This window comes from Mus caroli, chromosome 3 (genome assembly GCF_900094665.2).
Source record: "Mus caroli chromosome 3, CAROLI_EIJ_v1.1, whole genome shotgun sequence".
NCBI classification, from domain to species: Eukaryota; Metazoa; Chordata; class Mammalia; order Rodentia; family Muridae; genus Mus; species Mus caroli.
In genome coordinates, this window is record NC_034572.1 from 57,733,520 (window position 1) to 57,747,235 (window position 13,716).

The 13,716-nt window shown below is 38.1% G+C and overlaps 1 protein-coding gene across 1 annotated transcript in view; it reads left to right on the forward strand.

The window, feature by feature from the left end:
* Positions 1-698: 698 nt before the first annotated feature.
* The window catches only part of LOC110291550 (vomeronasal type-2 receptor 1), a 19,820-nt gene continuing 6,802 nt past the window's right edge, over positions 699-13,716 (forward strand). Inside the window, exons 1-3 of the mRNA XM_021158760.1 lie at positions 699-934; positions 5,463-5,754; positions 7,935-8,807. Of these exons, the coding sequence (XP_021014419.1) occupies positions 699-934; positions 5,463-5,754; positions 7,935-8,807 (1,401 nt within the window). The remainder of the gene's footprint in view (positions 935-5,462; positions 5,755-7,934; positions 8,808-13,716) is intronic.

Sequence of the window (13,716 nt, forward strand, 5' to 3'; positions counted from 1 at the left end):
AGAGAGAGAGAGAGAGAGAGAGAGAGAGAGAGAGGATGGAGGAGGGAAGGAAGAGAGTGGAGAGATTGGAGGGAAGGAGGAAGGAAGAAAGGAAGTGAGGAAGAATTTTTTAGAAGAGACTAGAGATATAAGCCTGAAATTATAGAGTGTATTCTGAGAGTAGTAGTTGTTCTGTTATTAAAGTATAACAAAAATGGTATGTGTGAAAAAGTTCATTAAATATATATGGGCCTTACAGTATTTTTCTACGGTATTTTGTTAGTATCCTACTCATCAATGAGGTAATGAGACAGCTGTCACCTCTTTTGATACTTTATGATGAAGCAGGATACTGTTCCTTACCTTTGTAGTAGAGAAGACCATGGATTTACATGTAGTGAGACTCAATTCTAAACAAGAAGGATGGTTTCTACAAATTAAAATGAGTTTTAAACTTAGAATCCACATTTTTATCATTTATTGTTTCAAAGCATGTGAGGATTTTTCTGAAGTTTGTTCTCAAAGGGTTACTCGGCTCCCAGTCCAGATCCACAAATTGCAAGTGATTTCAAGGCCCCTGATTGAGACATGAAAATTATGTAGCAAGTAGTGACAAGCCAAGTCCACTGGGACACACACATTTCCACTCAATCAAGGTGCTTCACTAAAACGTGTGTGATTTCCACACTAGTCAGTTTCTTAAAACTTGCTTTATTAAAATGGCCAGCAGACAGATATGCTTAGCTTTAGGATTTCTTGCATTTTTGTGGGCTGTATTGGGTGCTCAAAACAAAACAGAGGAAGTACAATGCAGATTGATGGCCAAGTTTAATTTGTCTGGATATGTAGATGCCAAAAATCATTCACTTGTTATTGCAGGACTGTTTCCTATCCACTCCAGAATCATCCCAGTAGATGAAGCTATTTTGGAGCCGGTATCACCCATGTGTGAAGGGTAAGCCATCTTCTTTCTTGTTAATTCAGGTGGTGGGAGAACTGGTGAGCAGGGGCTTGTGTCTCCAGCTGGAGTCTTGATGCTGTAGAGAGCATCTGCTCCTCATAGAGTGCTCTGTGGTGCAGCAGCAGCTAAGAGGTTTCTAGGCATGTACAGTCACGGGCTGCTACTCAGACTTGCAGAATCAGAATCTGTTTTTAGAAGACTCCTGTTGCTTCATGAATGTACTGAGGTTTCAGAAGCTGTTCTTCTGAAACCTGTTATGCAGAATAATGTAGCATTGAGCTTTACTGTTTAATAGCAGAGACTAAAACTCTTTATAAGAGAAGCACACTGCGGGGGAGTACTGATTTATCTGAGCAAGACCTACCCTGGCAGGTTGTTGCCCATAGTGTTGTGTCTCCACATTGCCACTTCAGAAAATAAGATCCATGCCTGATACTAGAATTTGCCAGTAATCTGTTGTGGGAAATGCAAAGCATGGATAGGATAACTATCTGTACACCACACACACACACACACACACACACACACACAAGAATGCCACAAATTAATGAAAGCAAAGCAAAGTATCAATAAGTTTGTTGTTATTGGAAAGCAATGTTTTTCTCTCTGTATTATCTCTTGTATTCATATATATGTATATATAGTCATATTCTTATATTCACACACACACACACACACACACACACACACACACACACACGCCTTTAAATAGTTGCAACTGTAACACAAACACGGTTTTAGCTGGAAATGTGACCTAACACAGCAGGCATATCCCTGAAGCTTCATGGCCATTACTGTTGTCAGTGCACACTGTATATTCAGCAGTTTCTGCTAGCTCACATTTCACCAATCACAACTTTCCTTTAATATGTTTCATGCTCCATATTTGAGATGTCCTTGTGTGAAGGGTGCTAATCATCTCTACATCTTCAGAAAATACAAAGTTTCATGAAGAATTCTGCCCTTAATTCTATGACTGTTTCTCACTCTTACAGTGAAGCAGAGGCAATGGAGGAGGAAGATATGGGGCTTTACTTACAACTAGATTACTGTAGAGCCAAGTGTTATTTACCACAGGAGTTTTTACCTCTTTAATTCCAAACAACTGGAAATGAGAACTTAGAGCACATTGAAATGTAACACACTGATAGTTTAGGAAAGGGATTACTTCATTTGTTCTACGCCCTGCATTGGAACTTCTGAAAATTTCTCTCCCAGCAATGTTATACTGTAAAGGCTAGTACATAGATTTCAAAATATCATTTTTCACTTCCTTAGAAATAATGTCTTATTACATTATAGTTGAAGAAGTGGAGAGAAGTAAATATGTCCTATTTAAAATAATTCCCTAGTTAGGGTTATTTTGGGATTTGTTTAATTATTGAAATTAGGATTTGAGTAGCTACATCTTGGTCTTATAATGTTAAAAAATACATTTCTTTAAAATTAGTTCTTTATGTGTATTTTCATCAATATTCATCAATATTTTCTTCTATCTATTCAACCCCAATAAGAGTCTTGCTTTCAAGACTCTTATTATTCTTCCATGTAATTCAACTTCTCCTTCTAAAGGTCTATGTAGTGTTCAGGATCCAAAGTCTAACTAAGCAATATTAATTTAATTTTTTAATCATAAACTTTAAATCACTGACTCAGAACCTCAACTGGGGGTTTGAATAAAGTTTGTTTTGAAACAAATAACTTTAATGCAATACTAATTTTAGCTGTCCACCTGTTAAAAGTACATGAAACAGGAAGACTTTATATTATTTTGAAAATATTTCTCAAATAGAGAAAAATAATGAAATGGAAAAAAGGAGTATTTTATGTGTTATTTGATAGTAATAAAAAGAGGTTTAGATATTATGAAATATCGTGAACCTCATAATAAAAATTAATCAATGAAGGAAAATTTATTCCAAATGCCATCTTTTTAGTAGTTATTTTGTGATGATTTAAAGTAACTTCCCCACTAACCCTTAAAATGCTTCATATGTAGCATTAATTATAGAGAGTCTTTTACTGCCCATTTAACTTACAATTGTTTTCTTACTGCTGGTATAATTCTGATAGGTCTTCCTTAATATGTCATTTGACCTTTTCCCCTTACTGCTTTTAATATTTTTTCTTTGCTTTAGTGCATTTGGTGTTTTGATTACTATATGACAAAAGGAATTTCTTTTCTGGTCCAGTCTATTTGGTGTTCTGTAGGCTTCTTGTATGTTATGGGCACCTCTTTCTTTAGGTTAGGGAAGTTTTCTTCCATAATTTTGTTGAAGATCTTTACTGGCCCTTTAAGTTGAAAATCTTGGCTCTCTTATATACCTATTATCCTTAGGTTTTGTCTTCTCATTGTGTCTTGGATTTTCTGGATGTTTTGGGTTAGGAGCTCTTTGCTTTTTGCTTTTTCTTTGACTGTTGTGTCAATGTTTTCTATGGCATCTTCTTCACTAATTCTGAGATTGTATTCTGTTGTGATGCTTGCCTCTATGACTCCTGATCTCTTTCATATATATATATATATATATATATATATATATATATATATATCCAGGGTTATCTACCTTTGTGATTTCTTTATTGTTTCTATTTCTACTTTTAGATCTTGGATGGTTTTGTTCATTTCCTTTGCCTGTTTGATTGTGTTTTCCTGTAATTCTTTAAGGGATTTTTGTGTTTCCTCTTTAAGAGCTTCTAGTTGTTTATCTGTGTTCTCCTGTATTTATTTAAGGGAGTTATTTATGTCTTTAAAGTTCTCTATCGCCATCATGAGAACTGATTTTAGATCCAAATCTTGCTTTTCCGGTGTGATGGTTTATCCAGGACTTGCTATTGTGGAAAAATTGGGTTCTGATGATGCCAAGTAACCTTGGTTTCTGTTGATTATATTCTTATGCTTGCCTCCAGCCATCTGATTATCTCTAGTGCTACTTGGCCTCACTATATCTGACTGGAGCCTGTTGTTCCTGGGATCCTGGTTGTGTCAGAACTCCTCAGAGTTCAGCTATTTCTGTGAATCTGTGATTCTAGGATCCTGTGATGCTGTGATCCTGTGATCCTGTGATCCTGAGATCCTGGGTATGTCATTGCTCCTGGAAGTCAAGTTGCCTCCTGGACCCTGAGATCCTGGTGTGACCAATCTCTTAGGATCCTGTAGTTTTGGACGTGTTAGAGTGCCTGGGAGTGGAGCTTCTTCTGGGTGTTGTGGGACTGGCTGCAGAGTTTGCGCCCAAGGTCTGCTCAGGGCATTGGCCCAGACCAGAAGGAACTCGTGCCTCTGGTCGGGCGGAGTTCCTGGGTACCTGGGTCCCACGGGTCCCAGTTACTTCTAGTGTTCTAGTGTAGGCTCAGATGTTGTGTCCTCCTCACTTCTGGTCCTATGATCCTAGAAGTGTTAGAGTGCCTGGGATTGGATCTTACTCTGAGTGTTGTGCGTCTCGCTGAGGAGTTCGAGCCCAAGGGCTGCTCAGGGCACCGGCTCAGACAGGAAGGACTACACATAAATTTTTATTATTCTGCCTTCAGTTATCTATCTATGTGTACCGTGTACATGCTTGGAGTGTGTGGAGGCCAGAAGATGAGATCAGCTACTCTGAATCTGTAGTTAGGGATAATTGTGAACATCCATGTGGGATCTGGAAATTAAATCTGGATCCTCTGCAAAAGCAAATGTTGAGCCACCTCTCCAGTGTCTTGTTGTTGGATATTTAATAAAAAAATTACTGAACAGAAGACAAAGTTAAATATCTATAGAAGATTTTAAGGCATAAGGTCATTTTGGGGTACTTGTCTTAGTAAGTTAAAATGTGCTTTAACATTGAAGAGAGAAAGAAGACAATAGAATTAGTTGACAAATATAGGGGGAATTGAAAAAAATTGTGGTATTGAACTGCAATATTGATTTTAATGACATCATGTTTCTATTTGTATGTGAGAATCAATAAATACTTCTTAATATTGAAACTAAAATCTCAGATATGGTTATGCAATTACAGTTTTATTATACACAATTCTTGTAATGCTTTACTGTATTCCTGCTTTAAGTCCCTCAGTGTATTTTAGGATTTTTAAAATTACAATTAATATTCAGAAGAACATGGGTCAATGTAAGGAGAAGAATCATATGGCCCCAATGACTTCCAGTGAATGGGAAAAACATGTTCAAAGAGGCTGTTGTGTATCTGCTGGTGAAGAATATTCTGACTAGAAGAATGTTTTTGTAACAAAGAGATAATTGGCCACTTAAGAAAATCATAGCAAATTATATATCTATACCTATATCTATATGGTAAAAAAATCCAAAAGTTGCTTCCCAAGATTACTAATCAATAGTGAATATGATTCACTTGAATATGTTAAATTTGCATTGTTATTTGTGAAAAATTGATGTGTATAGACAACTAAGATACCTGCTTCTGCTTCTACAAAAAGCTGCAATCCCTCATTTAACTGAAACTCCTTTCCTGAAAAGCCCCACCCCAACTGCAATAGCCAGTGGCTCACAAAAGCTTTTCCTTTCCAGGTTTAATTTCCGGGGTTTCCGCTGGATGAAAACCATGATCCACACCATCAACGAGATTAATGAGAGGAAGGACATTTTGCCCAACCATACTCTGGGCTACCAGATCTTTGATTCCTGCTATACCATCTCCAAAGCAATGGAGTCATCTTTGGTGTTTCTTACGGGGCAGGAAGAATTCAAACCCAATTTTAGAAATAGCACTGGATCAACTCTGGCAGCACTGGTTGGATCAGGGGGATCATCTTTGTCAGTTGCTGCTTCACGAATTCTAGGGTTGTATTATATGCCTCAGGTATGTCAGAATATTGTGCTGAGTACTTATTTGTAAAGAAATAGAAATATGACCAGGAGAGATGACTAAGAGGTTAAGAGTACTTGTTCTTGTAGAGTATTTAGTTTCAATCCCCAGAACTGATCGGGTAGTTCACAACCATCTGAAACTCCAGGTATGGGGATCTGAAAGCCCCCTCCCCCCATTTTTGGCTCTTATAGGCTTCCTTATTCATGCAGTGCCATAAACTTATGCAAGCACACACACATAAAAATGGTGGCACACACATTTTATCCCACCACTCAGGAAGCAGAGGCACACAGATCTGAGTTAGAGGCTAGTCTGCTCTACCGAGCTAGTTCTCAGACAACTAGGCTTATACAAAGAAACCCTGCCTCAAAGAACTAAACAAAAATATGTAAAGAAATACAGTGTTTAGAAGTTGTTGAAAATAAGAAAGGCAGAAGAAGTTGATATAAACTATAAGCAAGCCTAGTATGGGTGGAGTGGTGTTCTTAGTGACACTGTATAAGTAAGCCTAGGATGCCTGGGATGGTGTTCTTTGTGACACTGTCTACCTAAGATCCAGCCATGAGATCTGGGGCTTACTTAGAAGTGACTTCAGATTACTTGATTCAGAACATCCTTCTTGCACTGAGTTGTGATGCAGTAATTATATACATCTCACTAGTCCCCATGCTCCACAGTACTGGATTAACTCTTGGTGGTTGATCAATAGCTGAAACAAGGCATATATTGTGTTTTTTTTCTCTGTTGATGCTTATTAATCATGGCCTAAGTCATCATACTCACAATCTAAAATGGGTCTGGGAGTTTCACACAATGATATCATTTGGGATACTATCAAAAGTTGAAACAAGTTTACAGGTTATTTTACATGTGCAACCATAGACATACATGTCTGCCATGGCATAAATATGGAGGTTAGAGGACAATTTTACAGTAAATTTTTTGCCTTCCACTTAGTTAAGGCAGGATTTTTCTTGTTACTGCTGCTGTATACTCCAGTCTAAGTGTCCTGTGAGCTTCTGGCCAATTCCCCTGTCTCTGCCTCCTATCTTGCTACTGAAGTACTGAGACACATGCCACTGCATTTTTTTTTTTTTTTTTGCTTAGATTTTGGGGATTAAACTTAGGTTATCAGGTTTGTGTAGCAAGCACTTTACCCATAGATCCATTACCTTAGCCCTGTCTTTTTTTTTTTTTTTTTAAGTTCTTTCCTGTAGTTAGCTTTTATGCTGTTGCTGGTTGTATGATTCTAAAGAAGAGTATAGATATTAGACAAAGGATTAAGAATCAAACAAAAGACTAAGAAAGAGAACATGGGAGTAAATTGACTTCACAGCTCTGGAGCTGTGGAATTGTAATAGAGAAGACCTTGCTGATGCATTAGTAATAGCAAAGTGAATGAGTGATGTGGAGACTTAAGATACAGAAATGCATAAAAATGGTCACCCATATAGGGTGGGTGACCTAAGTTCTATTATCAAGTCTCTAAACATGAGAAATGCATGTGGGGATTAATGAGAAAATTACCAAAAGACTTGCTCTTGTGCATACTTTTGGGCCTATATGATGAGAGTGTTGAGGAATCTTGGTGTAGAAAATTGCTTAAACCTGAGGTTTGAAGTACCTTTGTTAATCTAAAGTTTAGCGTCTACTCATGCAGAAGTCCTGCCAGAAGGAAATAATGAAAGAAAAAAATTTTTAAAAAAGGAAAGAAAAGAACCAAACTAATTGAGATGGGAAAGGAGTGAGATAGTTTAAGAAAGAGAAACTAATGCTATTAAATGGATGGGGAGTGGACTCATTTCATCGTTGTGCATGAGAGACTGAAGGGTGAAGGAGAGTCTGAATGTTGTGACTCAGGGGAGTCACCATATTTCCAGGAAGGATAAAGGGAAGAGCAAATGACCTCTCTGTCAGTATCATCCATGAAAAATAGTCCATGGAATTTCATCAATTGTTGGCTGCCCTAACCCTCTTGGGGTTGACAGCACAGACCAAAGAACTTCCATCAGCAGTTCCCACTCACTGAGTAAGAGTAGAAAGTTATTTTTCAGGGAAAAATGTGTGGAAACTGAGAACTATTTGGCTCCATCCATCTCAAAATATTTAGAAAGCTTTTATATAAGATTTGACTCTAGCTTTCTAATAGCTAAAAACATTTTTAATTTTAGGTGGGCTACACTTCTTCCTGCTCAATTCTTAGTGACAAATTCCAGTTTCCATCTTATCTTCGTGTCCTACCCAGTGATAACCTCCAGTCTGAGGCCATAGTGAATCTCATCAAACACTTTGGTTGGGTCTGGGTAGGTGCTATTGCAGCTGATGATGATTATGGGAAATATGGAGTAAAAACTTTTAAGGAAAAAATGGAGAGTGCCAACCTCTGTGTTGCTTTCTCTGAAACCATTCCAAAANTCTACTCCAATGAGAAAATGCAGAAGGCTGTTAAGGCAGTAAAGACTTCCACTGCCAAAGTCATTGTGCTTTATACTTCTGACATTGACCTCAGCCTGTTTGTGCTGGAAATGATTCATCATAACATAACTGACAGGACATGGATAGCCACCGAAGCCTGGATTACCTCAGCTCTCATTGCAAAGCCTGAGTATTTCCCCTATTTTGGTGGATCTATTGGATTTGCAACACCAAGAAGTGTTATACCAGGATTAAAAGAATTTCTTTATGATGTACACCCTAGCAAGGATCCAAATGATGTCTTGACCATTGAATTCTGGCAAACTGCTTTTAACTGTACCTGGCCCAACAGCAGTGTGCCTTACAATGTGGACCACAGAGTGAATATGACTGGTAAAGAAGATAGATTGTATGACATGTCTGATCAGCTCTGCACTGGAGAGGAGAAGCTAGAAGATCTGAAAAATACCTATCTGGATACATCACAGTTAAGAATTACAAACAATGTCAAACAAGCTGTGTATGCTATAGCTCATGGCCTGGATCATCTCAGCAGATGTCAGGAAGGGCAGGGACCATTTGGTTCAAATCATGAATGTGCATATATACCTACCTTTGATTTCTGGCAGGTAAGTTGTTTTACTTCATGATATAGCATGCCATTTATACATATTCATACAAATAGCCATCACAGCTATTTAAGTATTTGATAGCCACTACTTTCTTACATGACCATTTAAAAGAAATTGTTTGCCTGTTTGGCCTGAATGTGTGTTTTAAGTCCTAATTTATTAACAGAATTTTTAGTTTTGTTGTAAATAGAATCTATATCCCTCAGAAAAATAATTCCTCTACTAGATAAGCTGATTTTTAAAAACATAAATAAAAGCTAAATACAAACATTCTAGAACTAAATAATTGGCAGAGTGTCTCCAATTTCTCCTAGTTTGCCTGTTCTTATCCACACAATGGGACTTCACTTTGTAGTCTTTCATGATTACTTGGGTTCAAAATTCAATGCTCATATTTTAAATAGCAAGAAGGAAAAGGGCATGAAGACCATTTCTGGAAATCATATACAATTCTTGCATTCACATAGCCACATTTTAGTCATGTGGTCTTATCTAGTTTGAAGGGGACTAGAAGACGGAATCTTTATGCAGTGTGAGAATGGTAGAATGGTGCATCTTCCAGGGGTGAAGATTCTGTGACAGTCCTTGGGAGACTTACTTCTGTGCCTCCTGTTCTTGGTCTCATGTTAAGCAATTCATGTTGGCTTAGAGTAGGCTGGGTGGTTAATCCAACAGAAGCCACAGTGACTGGGACCTCTGAATTTCCTTTTGATTTTGACTTTCAATTGATTACTTCCTGCTTTAAATCTCACTATTCAGTACTCTGTGGTATTTTTCCCTTCCTCTTTTTTTTTTTTTTTTTTCTTGAACTTGATAGTTTTGATCAGGATTGGTCAGCTATTTTTATACTGTTTTCTATTTGGCTTTACCTACTTTTTATGATTTGGTCGAGTTGGTGCATTTTTGGCACAAATAACAGAAACGTAATACTTAACAGAGCAAAACAAACTAATAAAAAATACTCCCATGTCCATCATCAGCTACTTTAATTCAAGCCCTTTCTATGAGGTTGTACAGCCTTACTGATCCCTTGTGAGTTAGTGACTGCACTAGGAACATTGGTTGGAACATTCAAGAATGGTATGTGGTGCTGAGGAAGATCAATGATATACCCTGGTGTAATGGGTCACCTTTCTACTAAAGAAAGCATGATGCTGCCTTGCTAAATTTGGTCAGGTGCAGCAAGTGTTATCTCCTTGGAGAATTCTTGTTACTATCCATTGGTTATCCTGTAAGTGTGTCATCAGTCTTGTGGACTGTGATGCCTTGGACCCTGGTTCTCCTGTACACCCTTTCCCCTGAAACAGTATGGAACTTAAGGATACAGAGACTCAGTATATTTTGTCAGCATTTGTTAGTCAGATTCCTACTAATTTTTTTTTAGGGGGAGGGGTTTGTGACAGGGTTTCTGTGTGTAGCCCTGACCGCCCTGGAAATCACTCTACAGATCAGGCTGGCCTTGAGCTCAGGATCTGCCTGCTTCTGCCTCTGCCCCTTGAGTGCTGGGATTAACAGCATGTGCCACCTCCACAGGGCTCCTACTAACAGTTTAAAAGCCCAGCACAGGTGGCCACTTTTTGGGAAATCTAGAATTTTCAGTTTCCTATGTCAGTTAGTCATTGTTTCACTTGTGTCCTTTCTCTTTTTAATTTCAGTTTTAAAAATTTTACTAAAGTAGAATTACATAATTTTATTCCTTCCCTTTCCCTCCTCTAGCCCCTCACAGATACCCTCCCTGTCCCCCAACTCACAAATCGATAGTTTCTTTATAAATCATTTATACACACTTATATGTGTATGAATAAATATCCAGCAGCATCCAAGCAGGTACGGTACAGGAGGAGCTGAGAGTTCCACATCTTCATCTGAAGGTTGATAGCAGAATACTGACTTCTGGGCCACTAGGGTGAGGGTCTTAAGATAACACCCACAGTGAGACACCTACCCCAACAAGGCCACACCTCCTACCAACACCCACAGTGAGACACCTACCCCACCAAGGCCACACCCCCTCCCAGTGCCAATCCCTGGGTCAAGAATATACAATGGAATATAATATATATATATATATATATATATATATATATATATATATATATATATGTGTGTGTGTGTGTGTGTGTGTGTGTGTGTGTGTGTATGTATGTATATATATATATAATGGTAAGGCCATTTGTGTGTGTGTGTGTGTGTGTGGTTTCAGGACTGACCAATCTGTACTGGACAACTAATATGGGTGCTCATCCCTGGGAAAGGCTAGTTCTACCATCAGTTGTTAATTGCCTATAGTCTTTGTCTAGGGATGGAACACAGTGAAATTTTCCCTACTTCCAAATTAGCATGTCTATTGTTATTTCCATTTTGTATACTCCCTTGTGTCTTTTCAACTGTTTTTCACAGTACTAACATAGACAATATTTAGTTTGAGTGATAGTAGCTGTTTGTCTACCACTCCATTAGATTGAGTTTTGAAAAGGAAATAGGTTTTTTTAATCTTTGTATCCCTAAAACCTTGTATGCAGGGAAAGGTGAGATATATATGTATGTGGGAATATTGATGAGTTGTACCAGTACTTATATTAAGTGGAACAAATGGGGCACCACAATGCTTTAATATATACCAGATTTATTTCAACAAAACTATTTAATTTGAATATATTATAAACAAAATAAAAAATTTCTGAGTCATCCTACTTAAAAAATTAAACTAAAATTTATTCATTTATTTAACTTAGTATATCAAAATACCATTTAATATGTCACAATAACTATAATGTAAGATACATTGTGAAAATGCTAATACATTCATTTACAGTATTTTTTGTTTGTTTGTTTGTTCTTTAGTTTGTCCTGGAACTTGCTCTGTAGACTAGGCTGCCCTGCTACTCAAAGACTCACCTGCCTTTGTCTCATAGGTGCTGGGATTAAAGGTGTGAGCCATCACCACCCAGTGATAGTTTACACTCTTAACTAAGCATTTTAATTTTGATAACTTATCATCTAGTCTATGCATGGTGGTACATGCCTTTAATCCCAGCACTTCAGAGGCAGAAGCAGGTGGATCTCAACCAGTTCAAGGCCAGTCTGGTCTACAAAGGGAGATCCAGGACAGCCAGAGCTATATAATAGAGAGAACCTTCAGAATTCCACAGCCTTCTGAGTTAACATACATACTATGCTAGTTAGCATACAGGCTAATGGGCAACAGGATGGCATTTCATTTCTATGGATTATACTTTATTCATCCCTCGACTCTCCATCTTTGTGTTCTCTACTCTACTATTCCTTTCTTCCCCATTTGATGTTTCTGATTTTGTATCAGAAATTCCGTTATCATTTCCCCTTTCCCTTAGTGTTACCTGCTATACTCTCATATTCCTCGAGATTCATCTGTCTGTCTGACTGTCTGTCTGTTTGTCTGTCAGTGATACACACAAATCTAGCTGTCACATATGATAGAAAATGTATTTTTTTTTTACTTTGGCTTATTTCACTTAATTTCTAAGCCTTTTTTTTTCTTTTACAAAAAAGTCTTGATTTCAGTGTTCCTTATAGCTGCATAACACTACTTTCAAAAGATTTATTTTAATTTCTATGTGTGTGTGTGTTTGTGTGAATATGTGTATATGTATATGTGGATGTCTGAGTCTCTGCTGAAATTAGAGTTACAGGTGATTGTAAACCACCTAATGTGGGTGCTGTGATTCAAATTCCAACCCCCTAGGAGAGCTAGCCTCTGAGACAGAGTGACAGAGTGGGCTTCCACTCTACCACTGACCTGTTTGCTAGAGGAATGAGCTTTTTTACTTTGCCCACAATTTTTAAAATTGATTCTTTACGAATTTTACATCTTGTTCTCCAGTGGTGTTGTTAGAAACCAAAGGGCTTGCACCAGACCAATGACTCACTGCAATGAACATTTCCAAGTATAGCTGTTTGGACCAAAGAGTATATGTACTGAGTGACACATTATAATACACCAGAGCTTCCTCCACGAGGAATGAGCTTTTAAAGGCTATAGCTTGGTTCTCAGGGTAGGGCTCCAGGCTTCTTTGCCCATCTCCCTTTAGAGGTGGCTTCTTCTCATGCAAGGTGACTTTGTAGTCAAAGCTGCATTTGATTTACTTTTTTTTTTTTTTGCTTATCTCTTTGGGAGGATTTTCCCTGTCCAATGTATTTAAATATTAGTGAGCAGGATGCCAGTGATTGGACAGGGAAATGGGAGGCAGTACAAAGAGTTGAGAGAGAAGCAGAGAGGACAGGAGAGAGGTAGAAGGCAAGATGGAGGTAGACAGACAGTAAAAGATCCTGATCCCTGTGGGTTTAAATAGCCACAGGTAGTTATGAATATCATATAGGGATAGAATAATTGGGATAACTTGTCTGACCTAGATGGGCAGCTTGTATCATTATCAATTGGCTCTGCAATTATTGTGTGGGTATCTTGTGAATTCAGAATTTATTGATATATAAATCTGACTTGTTAATTATAAGCTTCTAGAGTTTTGCTTCTAAAAGTTTCCTGAGTGTTGTGGTGGCTGGCCGCAGGGTGGAATGTCTTGTGTGGGGCCGGTGTGGCAGCAAAGGGAACTCAGGAGCTCCGGCCCTGCAGGCAGAGAGTAGCTTGATGGAGCGCGGGAACTTGTTGTTTAGTTTTTTAATATTTCCTGCAACAGATCTCTTTTCTTTACACCTTCTACTTATGGTTTCCTTTTCTCTCTGGATTTCTGAGCTCTTTCTTTCCTTTTGTTTTTGGTCTGAAGTCTACTTTTTCCCTGTAGCATGCAATTTCTACTACCCTGCCTTAAGCTCTGGGCAGACCCATGCTACCAGCCACCGCCCAGGGGGCGGGGATAAAACAGAGAGAGAGAGAGAGAGAGAGAGAGAGAGAGAGAGAGAGAGAGAG